General features: G+C 46.0%; 1 protein-coding gene across 1 annotated transcript; it reads right to left on the bottom strand.

The window, feature by feature from the left end:
* Positions 1–7,818: 7,818 nt before the first annotated feature.
* S100B (S100 calcium binding protein B) lies at positions 7,819–10,712 on the bottom strand (the record flags this gene model as incomplete). Its single annotated transcript, XM_080695501.1, has 2 exons — positions 7,819–7,959; positions 10,575–10,712. 2 exons carry the CDS (start codon positions 10,710–10,712, stop codon positions 7,819–7,821), a joined length of 279 nt encoding a protein of 92 aa, XP_080551627.1.
* Positions 10,713–12,255: the final 1,543 nt, after the last annotated feature.

The raw sequence follows: 12,255 nt of genomic DNA, 5'->3' as shown, positions 1-12,255 counted from the left end.
ATCTCTAAAGAGTTTACCATCAAACACAAGCCTAGGACCAGATATGTTCCCAAGTGAATTTTATAAAACCTTTATAGAAGAGCGAATCCCAACACTCCTCAATCTATTCCATGAAATAGAAACAGTACTCTCCCAAATACATTAAACTATTTATACAGAACTAAAGAAAAAAAAATCACATGATCATTTCAACAGACACTGAAAAGGGATTCAATAAAATCCAACACCCATTTATGATAAAAGCACTACAGATAACCAGAATAAAAGGAATATACCTCAACATCATAAAGGCAATATACAGTAGGCCCGCATGCTTGTAATTCTAGTACAAGGAGGCTGAGACAGGAGGATATGGGTTCGTAGCCAGCCTCAGCTACTTAGGCCCTCCACAGCTTAGTGAGACCCTGTTTCAAAATAAAGAATAAAACTGGGCTGGGGATGTAGCTCAGAGGTAATATCCCCCTGGGTTTAATCTTCAGTACCGCAAAAATACACACACACACACACACACACACAAAATCATGTTAAATAGGGGAAATTTTGAGAGCTCCCCCTAAACACAGGAACAAGACAAGGTTGTCTATTATCACCGCTTCTTTTCAATATAGTACTTAAGACTCTAGCCAGAGCAATCAGGCAAGAGAAGTAAATCAGAGGCGTACAAATAGGAAAAAGAGAACTAAAACTATCCCAATTTGGAGATTGCATGATACTATACTTTAAAGACCCAACAAAGTCAACCAAAAGCCTTATATAACTGATCAGCAGATTTAACAAAGTGTCTGGATACAAAATCAATCTTAAAAAATTAGAAGCTTTCCTGTATGCCATAAATCCACTGAAAAAGAAATCCAGAAAACACTTTCACTCAAAATATCTCACAAAAAAATAGGAATAAACCTAAACAAGGAGGTTAAATACCTCTATAAGGCAAATTGTGAAACACTGAAAAAAGAAATCAGAGACCTTAGGAAACGGAATGATCTTCCATGCTCTTGGAAAAGTAGAATAAAAATCATTAAAATGGCCATTCTTCCAAAAGTGATCTACAGGGTCAATGCAATACCATTAAGTTACCAACATCATCATTCCTCACAGACATAGAAAAATCAGCCTTAAGTTCATTTGGAACAACAAAATACCCAGAATGGCCAAAATAGTTCTCTGCAACAAGAACCATACAGGAGGCATCACAATACCTGACTTAAAACTATACTACAAAGCCATAATAATAAAAACAGCATGGTATTGGCATAAAAACAGACACATAGACCAATGGAGCAAAATAGAAGACTCAGAAACAAACCAGCACACTTACAGCTAATTGATTCTTGACAAAGGGGCAAAAAACATATACTGGAAAAAAAGATTGCCTTCTCAACACATGGTGTTGGCAAAACTGGTTAGCCATATGCAGAAAAAATGGAAATAAATCCCACTCTCTCTCCCTGCCTTAGAGTCTATTCAAGATGGATAGAAGATCTGGAAATTAGACCAGAGACCTTGAAGCTCCTTGAAGAGGGCATAGGTCCAGCACTTCAACACATAGGCACAGGTAAAACTTTCTCAACAAGGCCCCAAAGGCACAAGAAATTAAAAGGAGGATCAATATGTGGGATTGCATGAAACTGAAGAGCTACTGTGCAGCAAAGGAAATTATTAAGATCCTCAACAGAGAACTGACAGAATGGGAGAAAATTTTTTGCCAACTACTCCTCCGACAGAGGACTAATATCTAGAATATACAGAGAACTCCAGAAACTCAACACTAAGAAAACAAATAGCCCAATCAAAAAAGGGCAAGTGAACTAAATAGACATTTAACAAAAGAAATTCAAATGGCCAATAAATGTATGAAAAAATGTTCACTATCATTAGCAATCAGAGAGATGCAGATCAGAACTAACCTGAGATTTCATCTAATTCCAACTAGAATGGCAATCATTAAAAAAAAAAAAACCAGTGCTGGTGAGGGTATAGAGAAATGGAAACTCTAGTACACTGTAGGTGGGATTGCATATTAGTGCAGCTACTTTGGAAAACAGTATGGAGGATCCTCAGAAAAATGAGAATGAACCTACCATATGATCCAGCCATATCATTTCTGGTTATCTACGCAAAAGAATGGAAACCAAACTACGAAACTAATGCATGCATATCTATGTTCATAGCTGCACAATTCACCATAGCCAAACTTTGGAACCAGCCAAGATGTCCATCAACAGATGAATGGATTACAAAACTATGGGATATGTACACAATGGAATTTTACTGTTTTCCATAAAGAAGAACAAAATTATGTCATTTGCAAGGAAATGGATGGAACTGGAGGACATTATGCTAAGTGAGATTAGTCAGTCACAAAAAGTAAAAAATGGGATGTTCTCCTTAATATGCAGAAGCTAGGGAGAAAATGGGTCATAGGAGGAACTCTAGACAAAGAGAAACCATAGATGAGCAAATAAGGCAACCTAACTGAGGGGATGGGAGGGGAGAAGAGGAATATTCTCTAATGTACGTGATGTACATTCACAAGCATATCAAAGTCAATCTCTAAGCCAAACATGAGGGGGGAGGGAATGCGTGGGAATTGGGGAGGGCTAAATGGTGTGTGTATGTCTGCCTCTACCACCTTGTACACCATTAACACGTATGACTACAATGCACCAATAAAAAGGGGGGTTTACAAGACAGAAATACCATATGGTTATAAAGAAACTCAATGCAAGAAGATACAATAATTTCAAACATCTAGTAGAGAACAACCAAAACACATAAGATGAAAACTGCTAGAGAACTGAAGTGATAACAGATAAGTCTCTAATGCATTAGCGACATTAACATACCGCTCCATGTTGTACAGAAGAGCAGACAAGGAAGGAGGTAGAAAGTACACTCCACACAGTAGACTGACTGGATCCAACAGACACACAGAACCCTACACCCAACGGCGGAGTCCACAGTCACGGTACAGTTTCCAGAAGAGACAGGCCACAATGAGTCTCAATGGACTTATTTATTTTTATTTTATTTTATGTTGCAACACTAGGGATGGAACCCAGGGGCATTCTACCTCCGAGCTACATCCCCCAGCCCTAGTTTTTTAGTTTTTTATTCTACATCCATCTCTCTCTCTCTCTCTTCTCTCTCTCTCTCTCTCTCTCTCTCTCTCTCTCTCTCTCTCATATATATATATATATATATATATATATATATATATATATATATATATATATATTGTGTGTGTGTGGTGCTGGGGGTAGAACCCAGGGGCATTTCTACCTCCAGGCTACACTCCCAGACCTATTTTATATTTTATTTGGAAACAGGGTCTCACTAAGTAGCTGAGGCTGGCTTCGAACCTGCGCGATCCTCCTGTCTCAGCCTCCCAAGTGCTGGGATTACAAGTGTGCGCCACCACTCCCCGCTGGGTCTCAATGGATTTAAAATGATAAAAACCACACTTTCTTTTTGGATCACAATAGTATGAATTTAGAAGTCAACAGAAGAAACCGTGTGTGTGTGTGTGTTGGGCAGATGGATGCTGATGTCATTATCACTGGAGATACGGAGGTGAAAATGGAGTGAAACCCTGACTCCTGGCACTGGAAGGCCATGTCATCGTTCTGACAGTGTGGAATCAACTTAAAAAGAAAAGCTGTGTGTTTGCTTATAGTTTGGGGATCTCAGTTCTTGTCCAATCGCTTTGGCCCCTAGCGACATAGCATATGTCAGAGAAAAACCATTCTCCTCGGCCAAGATGAGAAAGACAGGAAGGAGGGGCTCCGGCCCCACTGTCTCTTCAGGGGCCACCCCTCCTTGCACAGGTGCCACTCAGAGGAGCCAGCCTTCAACACATGGGCCTTTGGGAAGACATTAAAAATCCAAACTATACCAGTTACTATTAAAAAATCCCAGTGTGGTTGACAATACAGAGCAGTTGGAACCCTCTGCTCTCATGGTGGAAATGGAAAATGGGATAGCCACTGTCCAATAAGTTTAAGGCAGTGCCTTAAGGATTTGAAATAAAGTTATCATATGGTCCATCAGGTGCACTTCTGGATATATACCTGAAAGCAGTTTCTCAAAGAGATATTGGTAGGCTGGGCGTGGTGGCGCACGCTTGTCATCCCCGCGCTTGGGAGGCGGAGACAGGAGGATCGCGCAGGTTCGAGGCCAGCCATGCTGGCATCAGAGACCCTGTTTCAAAAATATAAAATAGGTTTCGGAGTGTAGCCCAGAGGTAGAAGGGCTTCCAGGAACCCCAGTACCACACACACACACACACACACACACACACACAGAGATATTGGTATAGCAGCCAGCTGGCCCCGGATGTGGTGCTCACATTGGGCCTCCTAAGCTGCTCCCTCCAGCCCCAGCTCTCAAGCCCTCTCACTTCTGTCCCTGCCTCTGACTCCCCCATCAATATGCCTCGCACTGTCCAGAACTCTTACTGAAACTTGTAGTGGGGCCTGGGCCTCTCCCTAGCTAGCACCATCTGCCCTGGGGATAGGCCCAGGACATCCTGCTTTCTCACCCAGCTCCCTCTGTACCTGCAGACAGCTGCCATCCAGGGACAGGCCATGTTCATGCCTCCCCTGCTGGAGGACCATGCCACTCTACATTTTGCCAAGGCTGCTTGGAGGGGACAGGTCTCGGAAGGAACGTGACCAGTTTAGAGCGTGTCTCCAAGGGGAGGGCAGGCTGGAGAGGTCGGCTTCCCTGCAGGATAGGCTCAGGCTTCACTGCCCTTCAGCAGCCCCAGGCTTGCTGCATGGACACCCATGGTGTCTGTCCACAAGTGGTTGGTGAGCAGTGGGGTGCCTGTACTGCCTGCAGAGTCAGGTTCCATTCTAGCTATTGGGGCAACATTCAGCTATCAACACAGCCACCATTTCTAGAAGGGCCCAAGTCATGAGTGAGTTACTCCATTTACACAAATTGACACATCTATACCTTTCCACAATGTCAGTAAGAGACAGCAATTTCCAGAGCTTCTGGCATGGCCTGGGCCTCCCCAGCTGGACTTCATCAGACACTCTGGGTTTCATTTGGTAATTGTGACCATGGCAGTCATTAAGTTATTTATGTCATTCCAATCTTTATAAGTATTTATAACACTCAAATCACACAGTACTTCTCACAGTGGTATTATGTTAGAGTCTGAAAAAGGCATGAGGCAGCCCACTGAACAAAGGCAGGGCTACTGCAGAGAAGGGAGTCAGCAACCCTGCATCAGTGCTGTGGGCCACTGAAGAGAGCGGACACAGGTGCCCTGGGACATCAGAGGACCTTGCCACCGTGATCTTCCTGGACAAGGCTTGTGACGAGTGACCAGGCGATGGGGTCAGCGAGCCTCCATGCTCCAGTATGAGTGGCCCTCCTCTTACAGGTCTTAGGTGAGGGGGTTACATCTGATGTGACCGGGAAGTTATGTGTCTGGTGTCTGTTATGATTTGATAGGTTCACAGGTGGTAATTTTTTATTGGCATCAGTAAATGATCAGTTTGTGCCTTATGGTTGTGCATGGCAGATGGTGGTTAACTTATACAAACAAGGTATAGAATTATTTTAGTCAGTTCTTGAACTCAGAGTAACTCAAGGCAAAATACTGCTTTTTGAACGTAGTAACTCAGGACTAGGCACAGCCTGAAAACTGCTGTTCTACATACCAAGGAGAAACTCAGAGCAGAGCACAGCTGCTCTCCACACTCCCTGAGAATAGGAGACTGGGACAGGCAGAGCCCCTGACCATGCAGGAAACACTGTAGGAATGCAGCAGCCAGAGACCAGGGACCACCTCTCCAGCATCCCTGGGGTCACCAGCATGTCCTCAGCCACCCAGCCCAGAGTCAGCTCTCCCACTCCCCATCTCAGATGCTTCCTGCTTCCTGGGTAGGTGCCGGAACCAGACCCTCGCAGCTCCTCTACTCAGTGATTGGCACAGGGACCCACATGTCACGCTGCCAGGCTACAGGTGCCCTGGGGTGTGGCATGACTGCTTCATCTGGAGAGGCCAGGGAAGCCCAGGCCTGCATGCCTCTGCATGCCTCTCCCTGGGCCTTGGGCAGTGCCCTAAGTCCCAGGGACTTTTACTACTCAGCTCTATCTGGCACATGGTGTCTTTCTTTCTGTCTTTTTTTTTTTTTTTTTGGTGTGTGTGTGTGTGTGTGTGTGTGTTTCTGGAGATGGAAGCCAGGGGATTTCTACCTCCAGGCTATACTCCCAGACCTATTTTATATTTTATTTGAAACAGGGTTTCACTAAGTTGCTGAGAGCCTTACTAAGTAGCTGAGGCTGGCTTTGAACCTGCATGATCCTCCTGTCCCAGCCTCCAAAGTACTTGGATTACAAGTGTGCGCCATCATGCCTGGCTACATGGTGTCTTTTTATTTCATATTTAATGGCTATGGAGAATTGCTTCAGTGGTATTTTTTATTTTATGCAAGTATAAGTGATCAGTTGGTTTATGAAGTTCCAGTCTATTTCCTTAAAAAAGACAACATGAAAAGTGGTGTATAAGATTAATTTGAGTTTTCCTCAAAGTGAATTTTAGTATTTGTAACTTGGTTTTATTTATTTACTTGTAACTTGAATTATTTGAAACTTATTTGAATATGCAGATACAAAAGCAGTCAGTTCAGACTCCCATGTCTCTTGACTCATTTCACCAGGTAGTGTGCAGGATTCTCTCAGCAGCAGCAGATCAGTTATGGCCGCCACCAACAGAGCAACACATCCAGAGACCCCACGGTCCACAAGTCCACACCCCACTTCACCCTCGTGACACAGTATGAGAGCAGATGAGGACAGAGGGATGTCACTTGCAGCCTAGCCAGCTGGAGAACAGACCCTAAACCTGAGTTCAAGCCTGCCCTGCTCCTGCTAAACACATCCCCCTGGACTAACAGTATCTGCCCAGAAAGAGAATTTACTGAGTGTAGAATTTGATTCTGCGTCTTGAGTTAGAGTGTCAGTACTTGTTGGTTTATAAGACATATTTTTCCATGTAGCACTGTTAGCATTAAATATTTACTCAGTAATCCCTGTTCTTCTTGGGAAAAGAGATTTAAATGTGACTGTCATCTTTTAGGCTGGAGGAATGGGTGTGGTCAGACCAGCTGACTCCTTTAGGTTTTATTTGCACTAATGATGCAAAATATGAGGAACAGCAGCCTTTCCAAATCGCGATGAGCAGGGCTTTGTATTTTTAGGTATATCTGAAGCCTTAAGGATGCCATTTTTTTTCTGGTGCTTGGGATTGAACTCAGGGGCTTTCCATTTACCTCCCAACTATACCCCTGGCCTTTTTCATTTATTTATTTTTTTGAAGCAAAGTCTCTCTGTGTTTCTGAGAATCTTGCTAAGTTGCTGAAGCTGGCCTTGAACCTGCAATTCTCCTCTCAGCCTCCCTAAAGTGCTAGGATTATGAGTATGTACACCACATTCCAACTTAAGGATGCTATTTTGTGGGACTCTTGGTAGTCCATTCTTATTTTCCTGGGTTGGGATTCTACACAGCTGTGGTGGTCTGTATGGCACATACCCTATGGCTTTCCTAACAGATTATTACCAATAGTACCTGGGACCTGTCAGCTTACACAAATGCCTAATGTAGCAGAAATAATGATTCCATGATTTAAAACAGCCCTTGGGAAAGAGGCTTTCAATTTTTCATTCATAAAGCAAATCTAGCTTCCTATTAGCTATATGTATTGGAGAGCTCAGTTCATACTAGCCTGCAAGCTCTTCTCCTCTGCTTTCTTGAGTGGCCTTCATCTCTGTTGTGGGAACAGCTCAGCTGCTTTCCCTGCATCACTCGTGTTCAAAGAACTCATGACAGGCGGTTGTCACCATGGCAATGAAGGCTACAAACTCCTGGAAGTCACACTCTCCATCTCCATCTTGGTCCAGTGTTTTCATGACTTTGTCCACAGCCTCCTGCTCTTTGATTTCCTAAGAGAGATAAGAGAAGTTGCCTAACTTTTAAAAAGTGGAATACAAAGCCTTTAAAATATGATTAAAAGTTTGATGGCTCAGAAATAACCCCAAGACATGAAAAGCAAAATAGCAGATTTCTACCATGATCAAGTGCTGTTGGCCATGCAGAAGTCTCTGGAGGATCTGTTCTTTTTACTTTAGGTCCAGTGTGACCTCAGCTACTTAAAAGATACAGAATGGAACAACAAAGACATGAAACACCTCAGTGTATTGTCATACTTAAAACATCACTGGGCGTGCTGGCTCACACCAGTACTTGGGAGGCTGAGACCAGAGGATCACAGTTTGAGGCTATCCTATTTCAAAATAAAAAGGGCTGGGAGTGTAGCTCAGAGGTACAATATTCCTCCTGGGTTCAATACCCAGTGCCAAAACAAAACAAAAACACCTGGGAAAAAGGAATGAAGTCTCATCAGCCTGGGCAGTGACGCTAAGGGAGGCTGAACTGGTGCTCCTGAGCCTTCATGTGTATGTGGGAAGTCCGTCTCAACGAGTCCTGAAGTCGCTAACTCCTTGTGTTCGTTTGCAGCTTGAGTTGCTTTCTAGGTATTAGAAGCTTTTTCTTCACAGCTCTCCTGTCTGACACTGAAGCCAAATGCACGGCGAGGCTGGGTGGTCCAGAGACATGGGGTAGGCTAGGAGCAAGGTGGGGTGTGGGCATTGAACACTGCAGGAGAAGAGCTTAAATGCACATTGTTTACAGTAACAAATCCCCAGGCTTGAAGAGCGGGGCTTGGAGAAGCCAAGTACTGTGGCTGCCCTGAATATAAAAGGTTCAGCTATGAGGGCAGGGTGGGTGGGCCTGTAACTGCCTGCTTCAGGATGTAAATGCCTGCTGTCACGGGTCCCCAGTGGGTGGCACAACTGGGGGCCGGTGGAAGCTTTGAGGGCAGGCCTAGGGAAAGAGGCTAGGTCCCTGAGAACGTGCCTCTGACAAGGCTGGGGCCAGGCCTTCCTCACTCTCTGCTTAGCCATGAGGTGGGCAGTGTGCTCCACTCTGAGTACCTGGCATACTGTTCTGCCTTGCCACGGGCTCCAACACAGCAGAGCCAATAGACCATGGACTCAATCTGGAACGTGGGCCAAGATGACCCTCCCTCCTTGGAGCTACCTCTCAGGTACGTTGCCAGTCTTGGAATGCCGGCCAGCCCAGTAGTTCTCTGCGTCCACCAAAATTGCCTTGATCAAACCAGGCCGATGACGTGCTTATGATCTCTTGATGTGCTTCCGTGAGTCGCCGTCTATAAATCGCTGTTCTTATATGCTAAGCGTTGCCAATTTTAAAACCGGTAATTAATAATAGTAGCTGCTACTTGTTGAGCTTTTGATCTGCTGAGCACTTGGCACTGTCTCGTTTTTCTTCAGCTCAGGAAACTTGTACTTTTTATTGTTACATCAAAAGGAAGAATGGTGGGACTGGGAAACTGGTCTCTTCCAGTGATGATTGTCACCCTGTGGACATGCCTGAGAGCGAGCCTGCTGCCTCCACAACAGAGGAGTGCTTGGGGAGATGGGACAGAAAAAAACCCTGCCAACCACCCAGACAACGCAAACCGCCCTGCTGGAGCCCAAGGCCTGCTCGCAGTGGAGACGTGAATAACTCAGGAGGTGGCCCTCTCCACACCACCAGGCCTGGCCAGCGCTGCACCCAGGTCTGCACTTGGGCAGACACGAGAGCGCTGGTCTGGCTGTTTCTCCTGTGTGAGATCAGTCACTTCCCCAACAGGAGTCCTCGTCGCAGGAAACGCATCTCACAAGTGCGACCACTAGGACTCTGGCGAGGAGTCCTGTTGGGACTGCAGAGTCCTAGTGGACTGTGAGGTGCTTTTGGGGCTATCAGTTGGCAAATGGATGGCAGTTCACTTCACAAACATGAGTTGATGGCTGTGGAGTCAGGAGACTGAGGTGGGGTTGTGGAGACGGGAGGCTGATGACTTCAGAGGCAGTGGCCAGGACAGAGAGGTCTCACACAGGTCTTGCTTCCTCCACAGGCCAGAGCCTTGGCCAGGGCTGTCAGGAGCCCGGGTCAGCTTCCTAGACAGGGACAGTTCTTCATCAGCATGGTGGATCGCGTACAGCCGTGCAGGCCTCATGACCTAGAGGGTGTCTGAAGACGCCCGTCACCCCTCAGCGTGGCATCCGTTGATGTGCCTCTGGGGCCCTGAAAGGGCCTGGGTCTCCCCGTGCTGAGTGTTTATAGGTGTTTGCCGAGGGAGTTGGCCATCTGTCATCTTCATGGTAAAAACTGAACAGCTGAGGCCGACGCACCTGCTCTCAGAAGCTCACTTTTAGCATTTTCTTTGCCGTTCACTCTTCCAGGGATGTCTCTCTACCCCATTCTGCTGTCATGTTGCCTGTCACTTCTTAGATTTTCAGGGACAGGTGTCAGAAACGGAAACAAGATCCCGTCTAAGTCAGCCTCTGTCAGGAGGCTCAGTGGTCAGAGATGTTTCCAGAAACAACCCAGACACCCAGAGAACCCAGATCACCTCAAGGCCACTCAGGAGGGAAGCATCTGGGGGCTCTGTGAGCAGGGGTGGGCACACTGGGTCTTAGAACACCACACTCACCTCCAGGAAGTGGGCCAGCTCGCTGTTGATGAGCTCCTTGAGCTCAGACTTCCTGAGCTTATGCTTGTCACCCTCCTTTCCGGAATACTGATGGAAGACGTCAATGAGAGCCACCACAGCCTTCTCCAGCTCAGACATCCTGGGGTCTACAGAAGAAAGAGCCTGCTCACGCCTTCTGCCACGCCCAGAGCTCCGGTGCTGAGGTCCGTCTGCACAGACCTTGCCCGGCTCTGGGGACAGCCTGGCAATGGCATCCCTCTGTTCAGGTTGGGCTGGTGGACTGGCGGGGCGTGCACCCTGGGAATCTAATACTATCATGGCCCTCCCTTGCCTCATACAGCCCCTTCCCTTGTGCCCCCATGGGCCACAGGAGTGATTCCCCAGCTCCTGGCTTCTGCTGGGGTTAGTTCAAGCAAAAATACAGAGCTAAGCAGTGAGAGACTTGGGGCAAATTCCCGATTCTTCACTGGGGTTCCCTCTGCCCTGGGAGCTCCTAGAGGAAGCAGCCGAGAGCCTGTGAACAGAACACAACTGCAGCTGGTAGGCTGGATGAGAGGTCAGGACTCAAAGCCAACAGCACTCCTGGGTCTCGTCCATAAACACAGGACGCCGAAGGAAGGATCCCACGCCCGCAGCAGCACTGTGTTACCGAGATCAGGAAGAAAAGTGAAGGCACTTTTATAAGAGTCTAAGGAGTGTAAGTAGGAGCTTACTTTCCTTTGAATTAATGTGTGGAATTTAAGCCATTAAGAAAAATATGAGTAGAGATGGGGACATGGTATACACCTGTGAGCCCAGTACTTGGGAAGCTGAAAGGAGAATCATAGGTTCAAGGCCAGCACGTGGTGACTTAGTGAGACCCTATCTCAAAATTAAAGACTAAAAGAGGGCTAGGGGTGTAGCTCAGAGATAGAATACCCCTAGGTTCAGTTCTCAGTACCACAAATGTGTGTGTGTGTGTGTGTGTGTGTGTGTGTGTGAGAGAGAGAGAGAGAGAGAGAGAGACATAGCAAAAGCAGATATAAAGTTCATCTGGAAAAATAAATAAGGTAGAATTACTACTTTTTTGCTTTTTTTTAAACAACAGTAAGAGTTATTTGATGTACAAGAAACAAAAGAATTTCCTAAGGCGCCATGATTGGAGTGCTGACACAGAAAGACAGTGCCATGGGGCCAGCGTGGCCCTTGTTTGTGGCAGAACTGTGGGAGGAAAGTTCCGTATAGATACAAGTAGGAAACTTCCTACCCCTGCAAGGTGCATCTCACGCCGTGCCACGGCCCACCAGTCGAGGGGACGTCGCCAGCGCTGACCACTCAGCCGGCTTTACACAGACAAATTTCAAAACTAAATATTGTTGAAAAATCATTCCTATGTTAAATACATCACATCTTAAAGTAATTTAAGATAAAATGTTTATAACTTCATTTATGAGCTCCAAGAGGAACCAGGAGTAAGAATTTTCACCTTGGCCTGACCTTTGCCAAAGTCCTGCTCTTAAGGGGCTGTGTACTTTGTTGTGCTCATAAGTCCCTAAAAAGCTGATGTATCACATTTAAATAGAACAGTGCAGATGTATTAAAATGTGCGTGCGTGTGCGCACACACATGCTAGGAATTAAACTCGGACTATCTGCCTCTGAGCTATACCCTCAGCCTTATTATTATTTTTTAAGCAGGGTCT

Source organism: Muscardinus avellanarius (assembly GCF_963383645.1).
Source record: "Muscardinus avellanarius genome assembly, chromosome: 5".
Lineage (NCBI taxonomy): Eukaryota > Metazoa > Chordata > Mammalia > Rodentia > Gliridae > Muscardinus > Muscardinus avellanarius.
Note: the sequence above shows the minus strand (reverse complement) of the source record. Positions and strands in the feature narration are given on the sequence as shown.